Raw genomic sequence first — 24,404 nt, 5'->3', positions numbered from 1 at the left:
GATGATTTTTCACACAATATGATCAGCCACGTACACACTGCAGCTAAATTCGGTTGTCAGTTCACCTTTTAGTGCTTAATCGCGTTCTGTACACACACAGTTCAGTAAAATACGGGAGTGACAACCGCATTAACAGAAATTATATGCAGTGTGTACGGAACCGAACTGAACAACTAGTTGTTAATGACGTTTACGTGCACCGGTGTAACGTGCGTCTCTCGTGTAAGCGCGGCGAATCCCAAGCCTATCTCAATGCTTTATGCTGAAAATCGCTTTTCATGTTTGCTCACTTTAATAACTCCATAAACCTGTTCGCTTTATGAGTCGAGCTTAAACAACAATCCCAAAAACGCTTATAGTGAGTGACCATGGAAACACAGAAAGAGCGCGCGCTGTGTGAAACAGGCTGTACAAACATAAACAAAACACGACGCCTCCGTCGACTGTGTTAGTGTGTTTAAACTGCTGAAAATATAACGACTGTTTTGTCACTTTAATATTACTTTGGTCACGATAACGGATACCAAACACTAGAGACGCCAGAACGTCGCTATGGTTTCCAAGCTGTCAATCATCGCATTTTCGAGAGTGAGTCGTGTTCCGTACACACGTAACGATAATTTAGGGTTCACTCCTGCATGTAAATGCGGTTGTCACTCCTGGAACTTACAGTGTGTACGTGGCCAATAAGATACATTTACAAAATAGAAAGAGTTTATTTTCATTTCATGCTAACTTTAAGAATTAGAGACTCCAGGAGATACAAGAGCATCAGTTTTGGACTCTGGAAAATCAAAACATTTCACAAACAACTGAAATAATAGCCTCTTATAAATGATTTATATTCAAAATACTATTGCATTGTAGATTACACGTCCAATTCTCACAGTAAGAAGGTTTGACAGCACAACACCTCTCAGCTCCAAATGTATAATCAGTGAAATCCATATAAATACAAAATAAACTGGCTCAATTTTTAAAATACATTAAATAAAAAGGTTTCTATAATTGTCATAGAAATAAATTGTTAAACCTCATGTTTTAAGCATAAACATTTACTTTGTTCAAATAGTTGTTTTTTTCCCCATTATTGCCACAAATGATAATCATTAATCATTTTAGCGTTTCAAACTCTGATGCCTACAAAAGAAACTAATGTAGGTCTCACAACTTGTTGAATGAAAGTTGACTGAAAGAAGTCTTTTAAATGCCGGAACATCATAATTGATAAAAGCAAAATTAAAAAGTGCTTGGCTTTCTGTGAAATGCAGCTCTCGGACAGCGAGCGACATAGAGAGTGAGTGTGTGAGAGGTTCCTGAGAGGCCAAGCTCAATTGAAAAAGTCATTAAAAGAACAAGCAGCACTGAGTGAAACCAGAATCAGAGGTGATGATGATGAGGTATGTGATGCTTCATTTCAGATACTGATACATGTCCTGGTCCAGAGTGATGATATTGCAGTAAGACAGCAGCTTAAGCAGAGAGTGAGTGACACTCATGAGCGCCATCTCTGACCTGGAGGAACACAGAATGACATTTGATGCATATTACACGCAAGAATGGGCTAAAACTGCAAGCTTGATTCAAGTTTAATGTTAGTTTCATATGCCATTGAGATATCAAATTTAAATATGAAGTCTGCTTGTTCTGCATGTCTCTTTGAATGAGCGGCACAGTTTGTCTACTACATGCAAAGTCAAGCATGCATAATGCTTCCATGTTTAAAATTTTTAACAGTAAACCTCTGTTGTTCATCACTTTGTTTGGCAAAAAATAAAAGAAATTGTTGCCTTTTTTATTTGATTACATTTTTAATTATATATATATATAATTATATAAAATGAAAAAAAAAAAAAAAAAAAATATATATATATATATATATATATATATATATATTTTTTTTTTTTTTTTATATATTTTTTTTTTTTTTTTTTTTTTTTTTCATTTTATTATCACAAATTTGTATTAAATTATAAATCCAAAAAAATCAAACAGACAACACAACTTTCTGAAAAGTAAAACATTTTATAGGGGCCTAATATTTTAATAAAATCACAAATATTAAAATGTTAAATTGTATAAGTCTTATGCTTTTAATTAATTAGACATGCCTTTTGATTATTAAATTTGAATTTAACTATTAAAATTTAATCCAGAGAAAAAATAAACTTATTAAAAAAAATAAATAATAATAATTGGGAAAAAATGAATCAGAGCCCAAACGTCATCACCTTAAAGCAAATTCAAACTTGATGCTCTCCCAAAAGGTCCAGACCCAGCGGAAGAATGACAGTTTCAGAAGAATCCTGGTGTCATCAGCCTGAGTTCTGCCCCATCCCCTCACAGCACTGAAACACAGTCACTTTATATTGGATAGCAGAATGGTGAACAGGATCAAAATTCTAACCAGAACCACAAATACTAAATTAGATGGGGCAGAGGTTATTCTACAGTATTCAAAAATGAATAGGATGATAAAATGCATATAAATACAAAGATATTTGGGTCAATACTAGAGCCTAGCAGGTACTAGTCATTTTGTAGTCCCATACCACTTGGCCATGATGAAGTAGCGGTCGACTGGAGCTCCCAGAGTTATGTTGATGCAGCGGACTGTGTTAATGTTCCTGAACACCAGCAGCATGGGCCGCGGCATAGACTTCAACACCTGCATGATCTGATCAAAGCGGTTCATGGCCATGTCACGCATGTACGTCGTCTCCTCTCGAGTCAGGATGTTACCCAGGCCAAACTCCCACATGTTGATTGGCCGCTGCAGTAGCATCTCACAGAACAGGAAGTATTCTGGGAAGGTCCAGTGAGATGCAATAAATATGATAATATCAAAATACTATATAACATTTGGCAACAAAAATACAGTAAAAGCAGTAATATTATTACAAATCAAAACTGTTTTCCATTGTAATATGTTTGAAAATTTTCAGCATCATTATTCCAGTCTTCAGTGTCACATGATCCTTCAGAAATCATTCTAATAGGCTGATTTGCTGCTCAAGAAACATTTCTTATTATCAATGCTGAAAACAGCTGTGATACATTTTCAGGATTCAGTAGAACCTTTATTATATATAAAATATATAACATATTATACATATTTAAAATATATTGTGTAACAAAAAATGTTCAAGAAGTTTGAGTAAGCAGAATTTAAACAGTATACATATCTAAATAATAACTACCTTTTGTCATGATAAAACATTAGAAAAAACTGCTTTACCTTTGACCCCGAGCTTATTTGCATATGTCTTCATGCCTGCTTCATCTCGCAGGATTATGGATCGCCACAGCTGACACAGAGCCGCTCTGTCACTGACAAACAGAGAGAGAGTTTCCTGTCACCTTCTGTTTCATGATATTTTCAGTGTCTGTGGTGTATATTTCTCATGTTCTGACCTTTTACTTAGGCTTTCATACAGCCCATGATCCAAGAGAACCAACTCAGCTTTTTTATCTGGACCTCTTCTTACCAGTACTAAAATGAGCAACATTTCAAATGGGTGAAACTCACGGAGGAACATTTTTTAAACAAATATATGTATTAAAAGTAGAGATGCACCGATTGATCGGCCAGGGATCGGAATCGGTCGATTTTCCCATAGACTGTAAAGTCTCACTTCTTACCGATTCCGAGCCGATCTTTTTTGTTACCAGCGGCACAGGCAATAATTAAAAGCATAAGACTTATACAATTTACATTGACCTCATTCGCTCCGCTTAAATAGTGCTTACTGCGCATAATTTTAGTCATTCCCGCAGGTTTCGCGCTCACACCGAAAGCGCGCGCTCCACTTATCTATATTATCGTATTTACCAGAGAAACATGCGCGCCGCCATCTTAGTGTATTTGAACTTCCGTTTTTGTGGTAGCCCTGTATATTTCTATGGCATCGCTGTTGAAGAATAATTAGCTGGTGAAGTGAATTTACCTGTTGTAGAGTTAATGAAAGTTATCATGAGCATTGTTATGTTTAAAGCAGATGTCTTAACAAATGTCAGTAGACCGGGAAGATTTTAAATGAGCAGTTCATTCATAAATACGTAAGATCACTGTGGAAATACAAACCGGAAGTCAAAAGACAACGAGCGCAGCGCTGAAAAGGGGCGGGGCTATATAAGGTTAGTGAAGCGAACAAGCCACGCTCAGTCTCAAACAGAGATAGAAGTCAAACAGACTCACAAGTACAAAAATAAGCGCCTTCCTTTACTTGTTTTTTTTTTTAATGAAAATAAAACTTTGCATTGAAGAAAAGTAGATTTTTGTTTGTATATGTTGTCAATTATAGTTATTAGAAAGAAAATCGGAATCGGCAAAAATCGGTATCGGCCGATCTCACTAACAAAAAAAATCGGAATGGCCAAGAAAATTGCAATCGGTGCATCTCTAATTAAAAGGTGCAGTATGTAATAATTTTGTCCGCTAGAGGTCGCTAGAAGCCTGTTCAAAACAAAGGCGTAGCTTGATGACGCCAAGTTTAAGCGCGGAATCTCGGGACATGTGGTCTCCACCTCAACGGACGGTGCAAAAGAATAGGGATTGGACTCGGGCAGAAATCATGTTCATGGATGTGATTATTAACGTTATTGTAGTATGAAGCAGAGCAGGACCGAGTGTTGTGGGAGCTGAATGAGGCCGCTGGAGTGATTGCGCAACACACTCCTCACGAGCAGAGGAACTTTTATTATGCCACAGTCGCCGGCGCTGCTTCCGCTTTTCTGGTCATGAGTATGAGGTAACACAGCTCTGTTTATCATATTAGATACATTTGACTTTGTTGAAAATGATGTTCTAACATTACTCTGTGCGTTCACTCGGCGGCTGCTGTGAGACACTGTTGCACACTTCAGTAAGCTAGATCGATTTTAGAATATCATATTAAATGCTGGATGGCTTGTGTTGATAAATGGCATGCAATTCATTTTAAAACGTATGATGGAGAAAATTCTGTATTACTGTTACTAAAAATAAAGCTGCATCTGATTATGCTATGTTAGCTACTTGACAAAATAGTGTTTTTCTCTGAGGCATGGTAAAGCGTGGTACTCGCAAAAAATCAAGAAAATTAGATTTAAACAATAGGACTAAACGTGTTGAGCTATATAACAACAATTCATTTATAAATATATCAAAACAGTTGTTCCCTTGTCTATTAAAACGTGTAATACATTAAAGCGTCTTTGGTGTTTCCATGGTTTCTACAAAATAAAACTGGAAACGCAACGTCATACCGTCATTAACCCTCACACGTCTCGGAACCTTGGTTAAAAATGCAATTTTCTCACGATTTACAAATAGTTGGAAACATTTGGGATATTGTAAGTACTCAAGTGAACAAAATATATAACACTGGCCTAGTGGTTTTTGGATATTTTACTGCAAAAATATTACATATTTCACCTTTAATTCATTCCCAATAACAAATAGTCATATAAATGACAGTAATCTCACCATTTCCAGGATGAGGATCAGCGTGAATAAAGCCGGTATAAAAGATCTGCTCTGCGAATGTGCGGACAAGTTTATCAGCTGCCTGAAACACAGCCAGAGGAAATGCAGTGGTCATCATTATGGACATTTAATGCATGTGATGTGAGCCAGTTAATTTATAACAGATGCCATTAAACTCACGTCTTTCAGACTCAGTCCCTGACGCTGAATCTCCTCCACGTTGTTGATTTTGCATCCATCACAGAACTCTGCTGTAAGGACCCTCTACATGGGTACATTAGCCATAGTTTGTATCCATTTATGTTTGAAAGCTGAAGACCAAAGAAAGATTTCACTGTCATATGAAGATTCTCACCTTGCTGGTCAGGTCCCAGAACACTTTAGGCACAACTATAAACTTAAAATGCTTCAGTTCCTCCGCACAACGTTCAGAATTCCTGCCTTCATTCTCAAAATCCAGCTCTTGTGCCAGCGTTCCTTTCAAGTCCTAGCAGCATCATGGAGTAAAATAAAGAAACAAGTTATGCCCGTTTCATCCTGGATGGATCATAACTCAGGAACCAAGCCAACCTTGGGCTCCAGACTCCTGGCATGGGGGACCCACTAAGAGACCCCCCTAAGCAGGGAGTATGGAGCTCCAACTTGGCTTGGTTCCAGAGGTACACCCAGTCAGAAATGACACATTTCATCTTTAAAAAATTTAAAGAGGGTCAGTTTTGATTTCATGCAGTTTTAAATGCATTATATTTAATGCACTGACCTGTAAGACCCAGCGGAAGCCAAAGCTGGGGTGCATAAATTTCACTATGTCCAGCAAAATCTCCAGAGTCCTGATATCACCATCAAAGCGATCCCTGAGATCAATATACTGCACCTGAACACAACACACATCAACAGATTCTCATAACAACATAAATGCATCAATAACCACTGGATCTCACTTCATACTGGTTCTCTATATTAATCATCTTGCAAATACTGAAAAAATAGAGTAATGTACCATGCAAGTACAATACTGCCCTAACACACCTTTACAGCCACAGGTGTCCCATCATGCAGTTCGGCCTTGTGTACTTGTGCCAGACTCGCAGCAGCCACAGGCTCATAGTCAAACGTCCTGAACATTTTATCAGGAGTCATGTTGAAGTCTTCCTGGAATAAAGCATCTACCTAAAGCAACATGAATCAAGATGAGTTTTATACAAAAATAGAAATTTTATATTATATTATATAAAATCATATATATACAGTGCACAGCATAAACGAGTACACCCCCTCTGAAACTTAACAAATTCAGCAATTACGCTTTACTTAGAAGACATGTTAGGGTTCTTTAGAGATATAATGTTCTAGCAAGTCTGCTCAATCAAAGAATTTACCAAAGAAGCATGTCAAAATTATTCAGAAAAAAAAAAGATTCTTATTAAAGTGATAAAATGTTGTGTTGCAAAAATGAGTACACCCTCCTGAAAGTTACTAAATAAAATGATTTTTTTTTTTTTTTCTGGTGTAAGTTTATGGCAAATTTTGATCAAGAGGTAAGTATGTTGAACAAAAACATACACTTGACAATTAAAAGTGTTATATAGCCCACTGAATCATTCTCAGACTTAATGCTGACAACAATGGAACCACTTTGGAGAGAACTGTCAGGAGACTTATTTCTTAGCACAAAAGAGGACAGTGATACATGAGGATTACCAAATCATTGTTTTAAGTGTGAAAATATAGCAAAAGTACCACAGAAATTAAATATAAATGGACTTGTGACAAGGCCCCTGAAATAATCAGGCCTTCATTTTAAGCTTTCATTTAGTGATGAGGGATTTTTTTTGCTAGACAGAGCAGGAGAAATACCAAGTGAGTGTCTCAGAGCCAGCAAAAGCTATGAAAAGAGTGACTGTTAATCTCACAGAGTAAGATGCACCCTGCTGAAGTGACATGCATGGTTATCCATATTGGAACTACTTACTATAGCCAAAGCAAAATAAAGTCAATTAGCCTTTTCCAAGGCCCATATTTATAAAATATAGACTTCTGGGAATCCATACTCTAGTCTCATGAGACCAAGTCAATCATTTTGGATCTAACAGCATCCAAAATGTTATGGTGTTGCTAGAGGAGGAGTACAGTGAGAAGTGCCTGGTTCCCACAGTAAAGTTCGGTGGTAGTAAAGCTCTTATATAAGGATGTATGAGTGCTGAAGGTGTGAGGGAGTTGTGCTTTATCAATGCGGTCATGAATTCACGCACCACTGTATGATGTAATACAAAAACAGAAGATGCTACCCTCTCCTCATTCCCTGCGTTGTTGGGCTTTTTTTCAAAATGACAATGACGATATGCATTCTGGACATGTATTTCACCTAATTTAACACTCTTGAGCACCTGTGGGGGATTCGAGCTGAGCTGAGTAACATTTTCCATCTTTCCATGAACTGTATTAGCGATCGTTAAGAAAATACGTCTTTTGTATTTGTTCAGAGGGGGTGTATTCATTTATGCTGTGCACTGTATTTATAACATTTTCAACTTTTTATTTTTTATATATTTTTTTAATATGCTTTTAGTAGTACACATGCAAAAGAACGGAACAGACATGTCACTAGAGTTATCACATACAGTTACGTTGTTTATGTACTGTTAACTTCATATCAGGGTTCTTGGAAGAGAGAGAGAGAAAGAGAAAAGGAAAGAAAAAAGATTCACCAGGAGAATATTTGGTAATGGTCATTTCAAGTCCATAAAAGGTTTAAGGTCCCCTCATAAAACATACAAATCCAGAATATTTTCATTGGACAAATATTTCACATATTAAAAAAATAGGAAGAGATTATCAATATAATAATACTGATAAATTGTACATGTGAGGAAGGGGGAGAAAAAAAACCCCACACACATTGTAGTACACTTACAATATCTCCGCATGTTCCATCCACACTCCTATACATTAACCATTTTGACCAGTACTTGTAAAATTTATCCATGTTTAATCTTAGAGAGAAGGTCAGTTTTTCCATATCTTTTATAATCACTATCCATTCTGCTTTTGTTGGTGGATTTTAATGCAGCCATTTCTTAGTTATTGCTTTTTTCTAGCAACCAATAATAATTTAAGTAGGTACTTGAGTATTAAAATCAGTTGGTATGTTTCCTAAATATATAGTACTGAAGCTGTTCTCAGTCTCGAATCCCAATATCAATTTTATATCAGTGAGTACCTCTAACCAATAAGACTGAATTGCTGGACAGTTCCAAAATATGTAAAACTAATCTATGGAGCTAGAAATATGACAATATGATTTGAATTTGAATTGTGTACATTTGAATCCTAGACAAGTGTCATTTAACAGAATTGAATATTAAGTGCCATTTTATATAGTTTTGAGTTTGAATTTTTTTAAACTTGAATCCTGGACATTTGATATTTAACAAAATTGGAATTTATGGCATAATTTTCTACATATGTATTTTTTGTTCTGAATTCTTATACTGCAAATATTCACTACTTAAAAATACAGCTTCAAGTTTTCAACATGAACAAATTCGAAACACCAAATTCAATATTCTAAAATTCAGAAATTCAGATTGTACTGAAAGTAGGTCCAACTTTCGGGTTCCACAGAGAAAAGTAGAGGTTCTCGGAAAAGTCGAACGTTGCATTTTGGCCAACTACAGAGTAACAATAATTCTCAGCACGTGAGACATTTGTCTCTGGGGGTCTCTGCTAGGCCTATTTGTTTTAGTATAAAGTATATTTAGCATGGAAGTGATTAGCATGCGTAACAGTCACACATAGCCTAACTCTATAATTACTATATTTCTGCTTCAATCTGTTATCGGAATCAAATCCAAGTCACAAATGATCATTCAGATATGTGTAACAGCAGGCACGAGTAAATGATTTATTTCAAATTGTAGGCTTATTAAAGAAAACTTGAAGCTGTATTTTTAAGAAGTTAATATTTACAGTCTAAGAATTCAGAACAAAAAAAAATACACTGTTTGAAAATACATACGTAGAAAATTATACCATATTTTTTTTTTAATTTTGTTAAATATCAAATGTCCAGAATTCAAGTTTAAAAAATTCAAATTCAAAACAATATAAAATGGCACTTAATATTCAATTCTGTTAAATGACACTTGTATAAATCAAATTTACACAATTCACATTCCAATCATATTGTCATATTTCTAGCTCTGTAATCAGCCAAAGAATTATTACATTGTCTCCAACAGAATGCAGTTTCCAGTTTACCAATCTGTGAATATTTTCTTTTTGGAGTAATCAAGAACCTTATGATATTCGTCCATGTGAATTCTCTCCACTGACCTGAACTGAAGGTAGTATACTGTGTATTACAAATGTTTTACCATTCTTCATTAGATAAAATTATGTTCGGTTCCTTCTCCCATTTATCTTTTACATATAATGCAGAGTGATTTTTAGAAGATTGCATACTTGAATATATTGATATCAGTCTCTTATGAGTCCCACTCTTATACGCATCAATAAAATCATTGATGGTATTCATTTCAATTTTTTCATTATTTTTTAATATTTTTATTATAATGGTTCCCAAGCTGTAAAGATCTAAAGAAAAGATGTTGGAAGCGCTTTAAAGCACTTTATATATATATATATATATATATATATATTTTTTTTTTTTTTTTTTTTTTTTTTTTTTAAAAAATGAAAAAATGTTTCAGGATTTCCACAAAAATATGAGGCAGCACGGTTTTCAACATTGATGATAATAAGAAATGTTTCTTGAGCAGCAAATCAGCAAATTAGAATGATTTCTGAAGGATCATTGCATCTCTTGAATAAATTACATTTAAAAATCTCTCAACATAGATATTTTAAAAATATTTCACAATATCAATTCATCAGATTGACATTTTTTTGGATAAAATCATATACTAACCTTGTTTGTGCAAAGTGATTTCCAAAGTGATTTTTTAAATTTTTGTCATGTCATGTCAAACTATTGCCTTATAATTATTGTGGAAACTATTTAATGCTGAACAATGCAACTTGTCCCTTCATTTCTCTTCATACCAAGGTCATATACTTCATATATCATTTTAAAAAATACCTCAAAACTATTTGCAGGAAGCCAATGCCTAGCTGAATCTTAATGTGTTCTGCTTAACCTGAAGCTGCTCACCTCTTTGTATCTTCTGTTGAGCGCTTTATCCTCCAGCACATGCAGGGTGCGGAGGTACTCTGGAGGCAGAAGATGGTTGAATGCACACAGTCCCTGTCCCAGCTTAATATACAGGCCTCCATTCTGGATGGCCCCGTCTACCATACTACTGGCTGCTCTCTGATGACATGCTGACATGAGCTCCTCATACTCTGGACTGCTCTGGCGACAGGGACGGAAACAGAGTTTAGAGTTTTTTTTTATTCATTCAAGTCATACAGGTTTAAAACAACTATAGAAATAATCCCCCCCAAAAAATATTTTTACAGGGGTATAAACCTACCTCATCCATGCCACGTAGAACAATGTTGGATGTCCACCAGTAATCTGCTGATATCATAAGCCCGATGTAGAGAGACCTGACGTGACACAGATATATCTCAATTTCAGCCATGATACAGGTACGTCAGAAACAAAAGCAAAAGCTGACATCTAGAGATCAGAGAGCCTGATAATGCAATACACTAGCTTTCAAAACTTTAGGGTTAAGATTTTTGAAATGTTTTTTGAAAATGAAAGTCTCTTATACTTAAAAACTGCTTTTATTAGATCAGAAATAAAGCAAAAACAGTAATACTGTGAAATATTATTACAATTTAAAATAACTTTTTGCTAAACAAATATATTGTACAATGTTGAATGTTCAGCAGGCATTACTCCAGTCCAGTCTTGTGTCAGTCATGCGTCACATGATCCTTCAGAAATCATTCTAATATGTGATTTGTTGCTCAAGAAACATTTCTTGTTATCATCAATGTTGAAAACAGTTGTGCTGCTTAGTATTTTTGTGCAAACCATGATGCATTATTTTTTTCAGAATTATTTGATGAATAGAAAGTTCAAAAGAACAGCATTTATTTGAAATTATAAATGCCTTTGCTGTCACTTTTGATCAATTTATTACATCTTTGCGGTTTCTTTAAAAACAAACACTGACCTGAATGGTATTTCTGAAATTAAAGGTTTAATTGAAATGAAATGAAAATTCTGTCATTAATTACAAACCCGATTCCAAAAAAATTGGGACACTGTACAAATTGTGAATAAAAACAGAATGCAATGATGTGGAAGTTTCAAATTTCAATATTTTATTCAGAATACAACATAGATGACATATCAAATGTTTAAGCTGAAAAAAAGTATAATTTTAAGGGAAAAATAAGTTGATTTTAAATTTCATGGCATCAACACATCTCAAAAAAGTTGAGACAAGGCCATGTTTACCACTGTGTGGCATCCCCTCTTCTTTTTATAACAGTCTGCAAACGTCTGGGGACTGAGGAGACAAGTTGCTCAAGTTTAGGAATAGGAATGTTGTCCCATTCTTGTCTAATACAGGCTTCTAGTTGCTCAACTGTCTTAGGTCTTCTTTGTCGCATTTTCCCCTTTATGATGCGCCAAATGTTTTCTATGGGTGAAAGATCTGGACTGCAGGCTGGTCATTTCAGTACCAGGATCCTTCTTCTATGCAGCCATGATGTTGTAATTGATGCAGTATGTGGTCTGGCATTGTCATGTTGGAAAATGCAAGGTCTTCCCTGAAAGAGACGACGTCTGGATGGGAGCATATGTTGTTTTAGAACTTGGATATACCTTTCAGCATTGATGGTGCCTTTCCAGATGTGTAAGCTGCCCATGCCACATGCACTCATGCAACCCCATACCATCAGAGATGCAGGCTTCTGAACTGAGCGCTGATAACAACTTGGGTTGTCCTTGTCCTCTTTAGTCCGGATGACATGGCGTCCCAGTTTTCCAAAAATAACTTCAAATTTTGATTCGTCTGACCACAGAACAGTTTTCCACTTTGCCACAGTCCATTTTAAGAGCCTTGTCCCAGAGAAAATGCCTGTGCTTCTGGATCATATTTAGATATGGCTTCTTTTTTGACCTATAGCGTTTTAGCCGGCAACGGCAAATGGCACGGTGGATTGTGTTCACCGACAATGTTTTCTGGAAGTATTCCTGAGCCCATTTTGTGATTTCCATTACAGTAGCATTCCTGTATGTGATGCAGTGCCGTCTAAGGGCCCGAAGATCACGGGCATCCAGTATGGTTTTCCGTCCTTGACCCTTACGCACAGAGATTGTTCCAGATTCTCTGAATCTTTGGATGATATTATGCACTGTAGATGATGATAACTTCAAACTCTTTGCAATTTTTCTCTGACAAACTCCTTTCTAATATTGCTCCACTATTTTTCACCGCAGCATTGGGGGAATTGGTGATCCTCTGCCCATCTTGACTTCTGAGAGACACTGCCACTCTGAGAGGCTCTTTTTATACCCAATCATGTTGCCAATTGACCTAATAAGTTGCAAATTGGTCCTCCAGTTGTTCCATATATGTACATTTAACTTTTCCGGCCTCTTATTGCTTCCTGTCCCAACTTTTTTGGAATGTGTAGCTCTCATGAAATCCAAAATGAGCCAATATTTGGCATGACATTTCAAAATGTCTCACTTTCAACATTTGATATGTTATCTATATTCTATTGTGAATAAAATATAAGTTTATGAGATTTGTAAATTATTGCATTCCTTTTTTATTCACAATTTGTACAGTGTCCCAACTTTTTTTGGAATCGGGTTTGTACTCACCCTTGTGTTGTTCCAAACCTGTAAGACCTTCTTTCATCTTTGGAACACAAATTAAGATATTTTTGATGAAATCCGAGAGGGGGATTTTTTTTATCCCATAGAAAGCAACGTAATCATTCAAGGTCCTGAAAGGTACTAAAGATATTGTTAAAATAGTCCACGTGACTGCAGTGGTTCAACCTTAATGTTATGAAGTGACGAGAATTCTTTTTGTGTGCAAAAACAAAAATAATGACTTTAACAATTTCTTCTCTACCCTGTCAGACTCGCAGTAAATGAAGTTCAGCGCTTCCGAGTTTACATCCGAACACCGGCTCAGTATTGCGTTGTGGTGCTCACGTAAACAGCCTCGGCCAATACTGAGCTGGCATTCGGATGTAAACATGGAATCACTGAAGTGCATTCACTATGTCAACAGCGTATGATAACAGTTCGAATTGTTAAATAAAGTCGCTATTTTTGTTTTGTTTTTGCGCACAAAAAGTATTCTTGTCACTTCATAACATTAAGGTTGAACCACTGTAGTCACGCTGACCATTTATACAATGTCTTTACTACTTTTCTGGAACTTGAATGACGGTAATTATATTGCTTTCTATGGGGGATAAAAAAAAAAATAAAAAAAAAACTTGAATTTCATTAAATATATCTTAATTTGTGTTCCGAAGATGAACAAAGGTTGGGTGTGGAACGACATGAGGGTGAGTAATGACATAAATTTCATTTTTTGGGTGAACTAACCCTTTAAATAATTACATTTTACACAAGATTATAAAGAGCTTCACCTGCAGAAGCGCCCGACTCCATCTGCTAGTATCGTCATCTTCCTCCTCTCTCTGGGCTCTGAGACCACATATCGCACCCCGACCACGAGCGGCACGCCCACCGAGACGCCAATCAACAGCTTCCTAAAGAGCCTGTGACTCTTTACAACTCTAGAGGAACAGAACACAATCCCAGCGTCACTGGCAAAAATCTTGTTTACTACTTATAATATCCAGTGTTTTCACCCTTAAAATGAAGTCAGATCCCAATGAAGCAAATGAAACCCACCTGTGTGATGAGAAGAACTTCTGATTGAGTACTTGTGGACCTATGAGCCGAGGACACCTCCGTAACAGAGATATATGACGCCGACACAGCCTTAACTGAAGAAATTAAACATCAGTCAAACTGCAAGTTCACTCAGGTAATGTATTACATGTTGAGAGACCAACAAACATAATAAATCAGGCAAAATTTGCATTTAGTACGTCTATGGACACGGGTTATTAGATTTGGAAGGTTCAAGCGAATTGTGGATGTGTCTATAGAAAGAAAGTTTCAATTTTATACCTGCTAGCATGTCAAAATAGCTCAGAGGTGATCTGTGTGGTGCGTTTTCATACAAATCAAGTCAGGTCACTTTTGTTTCTATGGCGCCTTCTACAATACAGATTGTTTCAAAGCAGTAATAAACAAGAAAATAACGATCAATGATGCAAACCATCAAATATGTGACCGATTCAAATTGTGCTGTAAAGCAGAAGACAACAGTGTGGTTATTCGGCTCAATTCAGTTCAATGTTGATTCAGTTCAGTTCAATAACTGTGAAAAGTTGAAATAAATTCAATTCAGCCATAAGCAGCTCTACAGAAGAAAATAGTGTCGTTTTTTCAGCTCAATTCAGTTCAACGTTGTTTCACTACATAAACGGTTTGTGCACTACAACAACAAGAATTTCCCATCAAGGCCATGTGGGAAACGTGAAAGAAGGGGGAATGTTTATAGAAGCAGGGAACAAAATGTCTTTACTCAGGCGGGTTGATTTGTGGACAGGTCAGGGATGTGCTCCAGTTTAAAGGTCTCTATAGAGTATGATAAACAACAGTCCATCAGCACCGTTTAAGAAATATCTATTCCACAGAACTGCACAAGTCGGCAAAATCTCTGAGAGCCAATGTCCCAAACAGAGAGCTTCTGTCCCAGAAAGAGACTTTAAATCACTTCCCTTCCAAAAATGTTCTAGGTAATAACAGATCCAGCCAAAACACTGTAGTAACCCTAACAAATGTACCATGACAGTGCCATGGAATCAGATGGTAAGTAACTTAATTACATGAATGAAACCACATTTTCAGGATTTATATGCAAACTGTAATATTCAATTTACCATGGTAATGACACGCCACTACAAAGTATTTAAAACACACCATGGTACTACTGTGTTGCATATCCAATATATGTGGGATTCTTATGGCACATGCAAAATAATATAAATAAAAGTATAAAACGCGGTCGTACAGTGGTACTTTTTTGTGTAGCAGTAGTTTTACTGCTTTAGTTTTAAGTCCCTCATTATCCACACAAAAAAAATCCCATTATTTTTATAGTTGTTTGTGATTTATTGCATAGGAAGTAGCTTTTTAAAACTATTATTAACAAAGTCCCTTTAAGACAAGTCATTTCACTCAGCGGCCATCTTTGAAACGCCTCTCGGGCATCATGGGCATCATGCAATCTCTTTGAATGGGGAAACATCAAATTCTCCAAAACTGTTCGCCAACCTTACGATTAAATTTCATATTTGAAATCACCAATGAATTCTAACAACAACCGGCTCATAAATTTAGTTTCTAAACGCTCGAATCATGACCAAAAAAAACTATTTTTCAGGCTGGATCAAGCTAATGCGCATGCGCAGACCTAAATGCGCGTCTAAACCCTATGGTCTAAACCGGTGATTCTAACGGCCGCTGAAGTGACGCGATGACTTTACCAGTCGGCGATTGGCTCTTATTTAGAAGGCGGGACTTATTCCGCCATATTGCGCGTTACACTAGGCTTGTTTGAGATGTGGAAATTCTGCGCAGAACCGATCACCGGTGATCACCGCGAGATGCATGCCGGTTAGAAATGTGTCCGAGGGTGGGCCGCCTTGCTCTGATGTCATGCCGACGTGTGTCAAAATCCTCTCGCGAGTGCGAGGCGGACTCATCGGATTCTGCAGTCGAGCGCAGTTGCTCTCCACCGACTGCGCTGACCAAAAGCACGATGGGAAACGACTTGCTGACGACACAGCTTATAGCTTATTGGTTTAAACAACCGTGATGTATTGATCTCTTTTAAAATGTTTGATTTTAAAACTCTAATATCGTGTTTTTATGTGTAAAAGTAATGTGTGAATATTCCTAAACTCTCTGACACAGTGATCTCTCTATGGGTTATGCGAACGTTGTCATTTATAAAAAAATATATATAAAAACATGTCTATAATTAAAGTAAAAATGATTGATACACACATCTTTCGAATGGAAATAAATAACAAGTACTTTGGGTGTATTGTTCATTGTGTTTATTTTCATATAAAAGCAACAGAACTTAAATTGCATCCAGTTTATCAGCAACACAGCGCACGAGTGTGAATCCCGCGATATTCGCCTTTGATCTCGTAGGTTCTGATCCACTACGAGAACAGAGAACTGTTCGTCTTGCCTGCACTTTTTTCACTCCTCCCCTCACTGCAGCCGCCTACTCTCGGCTGAACTTCAGGCGAGGCGAGGCGCATCTCAAACAAGCCTACTTTCTCCCATTCAGAACAATACGAGTGACACGTCTTGTGTTATTCTATAGTCTTTGTTATTAATGTCAATTTCTACAGAATAAAATATTTTAGAGCTTGACATAACTAGAAAATATATAAATTCTTTATGGCCATGGTGATTTTGTTCATTTAAATGACTTTTCCAGTTTTATTCGGATATACGTCACAATTTTTTCTTCTTTTTTTTGCTCTGTTTGAAGTTGAGTGTTACAATAGTAGACAGTAACAGTGTTATTTAAACTATAGCAACGGAAATGTTTTGCAAGGGTGCTGTCAAGTGCCAGACTGCAGGACAGGAAGTCTTTCTTATACTTTTCTATTCTTAGACTTGAATTGGATATAACAATCAGTCTTTAGTTTGGGATTTAAGGCTTACAGTGATAAAGAACAAGGCATGCTTTGACATTTCCTCTGGCCTCGACTGCACTGATTCAGTATCAGATCTGCACTTTCAGACTGGATAATGACATGGAATATATTTTCCATTTAAATGCCTCTCCATTAAGTCCTGAAATACAGTGACCTTTCATCATCCTGCATTCTGCATCATACTGCATCAACTGATCAGACAGCTCGAGCATATGAGCAACTTACTGGTCGATTGAACAACAAAAGCAGAATTGAGCGGCTAATGACCGATTCTGCGCTTACCGATCTGAAAGTCTCTGCCGCCATGGGTCCGGTCCGTTCGGGCTGATAATGATCGCATGAGTGACTCGCTACGATCTTCTCTCTCACGGACGCTACCTCGCGCTTCTAGATCACGCACGAGACGACTGCAGTTTGATTGGACAGCTGGGAAAGAGTCTGCTGTGACATCATCAGTCACGTGACAGTGGTCTGACACGACCTTCCGACCTTGTGCTCCGTCCTCATCACAAACATTATTGTTTTTAGAAAAACGTAAGCATTCGAATTCAATAAACAACTAAATAATAAAAAAATAACATACAGAAAAAACAAAATAAACAAAATAAAAAATATATTTACGTGAAATGCAGCGTATGCCTTTAATTAAAGAGACAGTACACGTTTAAAGCAAGACGAGACGGACTTACAAAAATAAATAAAAACCTACATACATACATACATACATCATATAAACTAAATAATTTAAACTAAGTTTAAATAAAGAAGTAAGCAAAAATAATTTCTACAGCAGTTTATTTACTTTGGAGTAATTCCCTCCAGTGTTTCAGAATACTGACAATATTTAGATGATAAGAACTGTGCAAAATGGCAACAAGATTGATTAAAAGTACACACTGCAAGCCACTTTGGATAAAAAGTTCTGCTAAATGCATACATCAAAAGATATAACAGATGAATCACATTTTGAATAAATGATTTAGTTATGAATGATGTAAATCCATCTTTGAAATTCAACCCAAGTAAAAACAAAAGTGAAAATATACCCCAAAACCAACATGTTTAGACGTTGCGATGACGCGCTGCTTAATCCCTTGACAGATGGCATGTATCGCATGATCATGATATTTCATCAGATTACATCACAAAGCAGGCGTTTGCCTGTCTCAAAAGGGGGAGGGGATACATAAATAGTTTGGTACAAATGCTCAAGTCAGATTTTCTCTGAACCACCAGTTTGATATGACTGTAAATATTTAATGCATTATTTTAAAATTAGATTGTTTATATGTAAATACAATATTAATATACAAACATAATTTTTATTATTATATTTATCATATAATACAGTCAGATTATACTCTAATATCATTGCAGTTTTAAATGAAGAGTGATATTAAAGTCTCCCGGAAGTGGAAGAAGTCTCGCTCGTGCTGCAGCCTTGTGTTTCCTGTTTACGGGCGGGAAGAGTGAACCTGCGCTTCAGCCTGTCCTGCATTACAGCTGATTTTCGTCTCTTTATTTTCCTGCACGCCTCTGGATTGTTTTAGAGATTTTTTTACTCCTTTTATTAATTCTCATTTAGCGCTTGCTGCGGTCCGCCGCGTGTGTCTGGCTGAAGTGTAAAGCTCTGATGGAGGAGTCTGTAGACTCCGGTGGTGCGGCAGCAGAGGGCCCCACGGTGCAGGTGACGGAGATCCGCTGCCCTGCAGGAGCGCGTCCCCTGCGACTGCTCGAGTGGAAGGTGAAACCCGGAGCTTTGGTGAACGTTGACTCTGTCATCGCAGTATGTGCGCCGATAACCGCCGAAAGCGAGTCGAGAGGACCCGAGAGGAAGCTGAAGTCGGACCGCGCTGGAGTTGTGCGGGAACTGTGCTGTCAACTCGGGCAAGTCATCGTGCCCGGGTAAGTCAGGCTCTCATGGCTGTATTGGCCAGCACATAGCACGATTTAACAGTTGTCATATTGCTTTACGTTTTTATTTGCTGCCTTTGCTCATTAGCTGAGCGTGCTCGCGCTAAGCTAAGTGGCACGCGCACTGGCGCTCACGTTGGGCTCGTGACAGCAGCAGCTCAACTTCCACGCGCTCAGTATTAACACTTTTAATGACATGTAAATGTGTTGGAAGCGACTGTTTTAATACCACACGTAAAATGTCCGTATTAACTGAGAGATGCCACTGAACTGTGTTCTTGAGAGATAAGCTCTGATAGCCCCGAGCTGTGTAAACAGTAAAACAAGAGTTGGGGGAGCGGCCCGCCCTTTTTAACCAATCAGAAACGCACTCTGCCTGTCAATCATCTTGTGCGTTGTCCTTTGCTTCCATTTGATTGGCTGACACGACTTTAGAGGGCGGGGCTTTGGAAGAGGGTGTGTCGTTGAACGCATGGAAGTGGAATAATTCAGTCAAGTCTTGTAGTCCTGGAAGAGAAACGTGTAAAATCGTCTTTCCACATGATGCGCTAATGTTTACATGTCCACCAACAGGTTTGTTGCATACATTTTTTAGTTGTGGGAGTAAAGAACCCTCATATTGAAATGAGTTTTGTGAATATTAGTCCGTCAAATTAAGTCATGAGTATTTTTTTAAATGTATTGCTTGAGTGAAATAAAAAAAACGTGCTGCAAAAAAACAAACAAACAAACTACCCCCCCCCCCACAAAACTTAATAAAATTCCAACAAATCCAAATAGCAGCAACTACTATTTAAATAAATAAATATAAAAAACTAAAAGCAGAAAAAAATCTTACACCAAGGGGTTAATCATCAAAATACACTTCTAAAGGATTACACAGCATAAAGGGATTTTTTGTTATGCGTAAGTTTTAAGGATTTGAAATGTGAGAATGGGGGATTTTAAAACAAATCTGCATTTATGTATAAAATAATTGGCCAAAATCACAATATTATTAACCAAAAATTCAACATGAAATTTTAAAGAGATGTCATTAGAATTTCCCAGAGCTGTTAAATCAGTTTTCAACCCTTCTCCGAAACTGCCCACGACCAACTAGCAGTTAGGAAGTGATGGTTAATGGCTGTATTGGGTACCTATTGGGCAATATTTTTAATAAGAAATGAAATTTAATAAGAACTGCACTAGTCAGCTTATTTAATGACAATTAATTGCTTTTTTGCAGTCTTTAACAGTAGAGGGTGCTGCGTCCATTAGAAATTGGTCAGATGTTTTCAGTTTTCAACTGAAAATGAGCTTGTTTTCTTTTCACACATCCATTGTGTGAAATCTCACCATAATGAAATCTCACCATATAGATTACTGTTACCTGAGTTGTTTTTTTTTGTTTGTTTTTTTTTACTTAACAAGCATAATGTATGTGTATAAAGTGCATTTGATTATTGTACCTGTATTGTTTATTTCTACACATTTTTGTCTTTTTGGCAGGGGTGTGATCGCAAAAGTGGAAGAATGCAGTCATCCTGTTGTAATGAAGGGCTTGTGTGCAGAATGTGGCCAGGACTTAACTCAGTGAGTCTATATACATCTTATATTTTTTAACTGTTAGTCTCAAGTTCAGAATTGTTTCTCTCCTCTTACCTTCAAATAGTGAAATGACGTCTGTCAGGAGACATTCAGAAAAAGCTATTATTGTCTTTTCCTGTTTTTATCTGGTCTTGGTTCTCAGAGATATTTCTGGTAGTGTGCTTAACTAACTGGGTGGTCCTGAAGATGCACTTACATTTTTCTGCCTTTCAGACTACAGAGCAAGAACGGAAAGCAGCAGGTTCCCTTCTCCACAGCGACCGTCTCCATGGTGCACAGTGTTCCCGAGCTGATGGTCAGCTCAGAGGTGAGTGCCTACACTTTGCCACTTGTGAGGATAGAGATTCTGAAAGGTGTGTGTAATCGAGTGCATATAGATGGTAGAATTCGGAAGTATTTTTCCATTAATTTTTCCCCAGGGATTTTTAAAAAGTCTTTGTTATGAGCCATGAACCAAATCAACCAGCTATGAGGTGAATCACATTATACAACTTTCATTTGAAGTAAAAAACGTATATGAAAATCTGGAAAAAGACAAAGGTACAGCACTGTGTACTAAGGCTGCATGATTAATTGAAATTAAACCGAACGTGATTTGGCAAAGGCTGCAAATTTTTTCATTTATGTATTTTTTTAATGCGCAGCTTGTCAGTGAAGCATGGCTCTGTGATCAGTAGTAAATGTTGCTCCATCTGAAAGCCAGAGGGCGCGCTTGCGCTGAAACTCCAAATATGCCCCGCTGAAATCCCTGTGTGCAATCATACTATCGCTGTAGCTGAATAAACAGAAGATTGAAACGCTTTGATTCATTAAACATAACTAATAAACAAACAAATACGACAATATATGGTTTATTCTTCAAAACTTTTTGGGTATTTACATAATAAAGTATATTTATAATGCAACGCCAATCGACAAAGCCTTTATCACTGTAATGAAAACTATGAAATAATATGTTGTGTGGCTCATTCTTTGTAAAAAGCCACATGATTTCACATAAGGATGTTATTTCAAATACTCAACTGACATTATGAAGTGAGTTTGGAGTAAAATTGTTATTAAATTTTGTCTTTTGTTTGGACAAGGGGTTTATAAGTGACTCAAACTCGCAGTGCTTTCAGATGGAGCAGCATTTACTACTGATCACAGAGCTGTGATTCACCGACAAGCTAAAATAAATCGCAGCCTGTGAACCCAATAGGATTTTCCCATAGGCTTTTGGATTATTGCAAAAAATAAGATTACACATTTTGTCCATCAAGGTAATTATTACAGATGAACAACTTTTATGAATTTTGAAGCCTAAATGCAGTCGCCTTAAGTAAAAAGCTAAAGGTAGGCTATAAACGGACTACACCACGTCGCTCTACTTCAACGTAACCACCACTAAGCTTCCGACAACTCTTTCAGTTTTTATCTTAAAACATTTTCCCAGAAAGTTTGAGTTAGACTACTTTATAAGAGTACAATTATGAGCATAATGAGGCTGTAAAAGCGGACCGAGCTTACTTTTTCAGCGTTATGACGTTTAATCTCCCCAACTGCCTCTGTAGTCCCATTTAGCCACTTGTTAGCATCAGCCTTTTTCAAGCCACGTAATGGCCTTAAAAAAAAAATCACAAGTGGGGTAATACTGATGTAATTTATGTTGTAGAAGATAACGTGAAAGTAGTCTCTAGAAATTAACATTTTGTCAGAAAATAGTACGAAATACTATGAAATACATGTTATTTTGATTAGTTGTCTGTTCAGATTTGGAGGAGAATCATAATCCCTCTCTTTAAAAAAAAACCCAATTAACCAGAATCTGCTGATCTACTTTTAAAGGGTTAGTTCACCCAAAAATGAAAATTATGTCATTAATGACTCACCCTCATGTCGTTCCAAACCCGTAAGACCTCCGTTCATCTTCAGAACACAGTTTAAGATATTTCAGATTTAGTCCGAGAGCTTTCTGTCCCTCCATTGAAAATGTATGTACGCTATACTGTCCATGTCCAGAAAGGTAATAAAAACATCATCAAAGTAGTCCATGTGACATCAGTGGGTTAGTTAGAATTTGTCGAAGCATCGAAAATACATTTTAGTCCAAAAATCACAAAAAATACGACTTTATTCAGCATTGTCTTCTCTTCCGGGTCTGTTGTCAATCCACGTTCACGACTCCGTAGTGACGCTACATACATTTTCAATGGAGGGACAGAAAGCTCTCGGACTGAATCTAAAATATCTTAAACTGTGTTCCGAAGATGAACGGAGGTCTTACGGGTTTGGAACGACATGAGGGTGAGTCATTAATTTTTGGGTGAACTAACCCTTTAAGTATGAAAAGTGGAAGCATTATGATCCAACACACCTTTCTTTTTTCTTTTTTTCTTAAGGGGATAGTTCACTCAAAAATGAAAATTCTGTTATCATTTACTCACCCTCAAGTTGTTCCAAACCTGTATAAACGTCTTCGTTTTGTTGAACACAAAGGAAGATATTTTGAAGAATGTGGGAAACTGAACACTTCTGGGGCACCATTGACTTCCAAAGCAGCCTGGTTGCAAACTTTCTTCAAAATATCTTCCTTTGTGTTTAACAGGACAAAGGAATTTATACAGGTTTGGAACAACTTGAGGGTGAGTAAATGATGACAAAATTTTATTTTTTTGGTGAACTATCCCTTTAAGTTCATGTTTGAGTGTTGTTGTATTTTAGGCAGTGATGTGTGAATGTAAATATATGTTATATTATGATAGTTTGTGAAGTCAAAATACATTTCAAAGGGGCTTTAATATGGGATTGTGCATGAAACAGTTAGTGAATGGAACCTTTACTTTGCACCATCAGTGTCCAGTGTGTAAAATGTGTTTTTTGTCCTTGTGTCTCTGAGTAGCAAGCGGAGCAGCTTGGCCGAGAGGACCAGCAAAGACTTCACAGGAACAGGAAGTTAGTGCTGATGGTGGATCTGGACCAAACGCTGATCCACACCACTGAACAGCACTGCCAGCGCATGTCCAACAAGGTAACAGTAAAAGATCACACTACACTAGCATTCAAATGTTTGAATAAAAAGAAAAAAATGTTGGAAAATATTATTAAAATTTAACTCTTTTCTATTCCATGATTTTATTTTTCATTCAACCATGGATATAATACACAATTCAGTATAAAGAACATAATTTGAAATAACATTATAAATGTCTTTACTGGTTTTGGTGATTTTTATTCTGTGTGTCATTTTAGTAACATAGATTGTCTTTTGGTTCAGTCATTGATTTATTTTGTGCTCTGACATTTTTAAGGCATTAGTTTAATCTGTCATTGGTGTGCTACTGTATGTTATGATGGCTTCAACAGATTTATCCACAGTGCGTTCATTTTGTTTGAGTTTAACACTAAAAACAACAAAAGAAAATATAGACGGCTGTATGATTTTTTGACTTTATAGTGATCTCATTTGCATGTTTCTGTGAACTTATGCGATTGTGCTTGTGACTAGAAGTGTTGCTGTAAAGAGGCTAAATGCAGCCGAGCATTGATTGATTCCTTTTAAATGACTGCATCTTACTCGGTTTCTCTGCTATCTTTCATTGTGGATTCGTTCTTCTCGTAGGCGTTATGCTTTCATTCTGTCGACGTGCATTCACTCAGTAGATCAGCTCAAACTAAAATCTATTTC

General features: G+C 36.8%; 2 protein-coding genes across 3 annotated transcripts in view; one reads left to right on the top strand and one right to left on the bottom strand.

Annotated features, from left to right (window-relative positions):
- Nucleotides 1–701: 701 nt before the first annotated feature.
- adck5 (aarF domain containing kinase 5) lies at nucleotides 702–17,843 on the bottom strand. 2 transcript variants are annotated; one of them, XM_048201893.1, is made up of 15 exons: nucleotides 17,516–17,843; nucleotides 14,334–14,428; nucleotides 14,066–14,215; nucleotides 10,963–11,038; nucleotides 10,641–10,841; nucleotides 6,497–6,637; nucleotides 6,228–6,341; nucleotides 5,823–5,954; nucleotides 5,648–5,731; nucleotides 5,468–5,549; nucleotides 3,415–3,493; nucleotides 3,239–3,330; nucleotides 2,553–2,805; nucleotides 2,232–2,348; nucleotides 702–1,515 (listed from the first exon to the last, which is right to left on the bottom strand). In XM_048201893.1, the coding sequence occupies exons 1-15, from the start codon at nucleotides 17,537–17,539 to the stop codon at nucleotides 1,413–1,415; spliced, it is 1,743 nt and encodes a 580-aa protein (XP_048057850.1). In that variant the 5' UTR covers nucleotides 17,540–17,843; the 3' UTR covers nucleotides 702–1,412. The 2 variants fall into 2 exon arrangements, with proteins under 2 accessions (XP_048057850.1, XP_048057852.1); XM_048201895.1 differs by lacking the exons at nucleotides 14,334–14,428; nucleotides 17,516–17,843 and having other exon boundaries at nucleotides 10,641–10,836; nucleotides 14,066–14,131.
- A 629-nt stretch (nucleotides 17,844–18,472) lies between these two features.
- ctdp1 (CTD (carboxy-terminal domain, RNA polymerase II, polypeptide A) phosphatase, subunit 1) overlaps nucleotides 18,473–24,404 on the top strand; it is a 131,767-nt gene continuing 125,835 nt past the window's right edge. The window contains exons 1-4 of the mRNA XM_048201892.1: nucleotides 18,473–19,138; nucleotides 20,639–20,722; nucleotides 20,951–21,044; nucleotides 23,619–23,747. Of these exons, the coding sequence (XP_048057849.1) occupies nucleotides 18,867–19,138; nucleotides 20,639–20,722; nucleotides 20,951–21,044; nucleotides 23,619–23,747 (579 nt within the window). The 5' untranslated portion in view covers nucleotides 18,473–18,866. The remainder of the gene's footprint in view (nucleotides 19,139–20,638; nucleotides 20,723–20,950; nucleotides 21,045–23,618; nucleotides 23,748–24,404) is intronic.

The sequence above is a fragment of the Megalobrama amblycephala genome, linkage group LG9 (assembly GCF_018812025.1).
Source record: "Megalobrama amblycephala isolate DHTTF-2021 linkage group LG9, ASM1881202v1, whole genome shotgun sequence".
Classification (NCBI taxonomy): Eukaryota; Metazoa; Chordata; class Actinopteri; order Cypriniformes; family Xenocyprididae; genus Megalobrama; species Megalobrama amblycephala.
The sequence above is the reverse complement of the archived record's forward strand: the minus strand, read 5'-3'. Positions and strand labels throughout refer to the sequence as shown.

Excerpts from the sequence above, each read along its gene's own strand:
- adck5 (XM_048201893.1), bottom strand. The coding sequence starts at position 17,539 with ATGGCGGCAGAGACTTTCAGATCG. Across the intron at positions 14,429-17,515 it reads CGGCAGAGACTTTCAGATCG|TTAAGGCTGTGTCGGCGTCA; the intron begins GTAAGCGCAGAA and ends TAATTTCTTCAG. Across the intron at positions 2,349-2,552 it reads TACTTCATCATGGCCAAGTG|TGCTGTGAGGGGATGGGGCA; the intron begins GTATGGGACTAC and ends ACTGTGTTTCAG.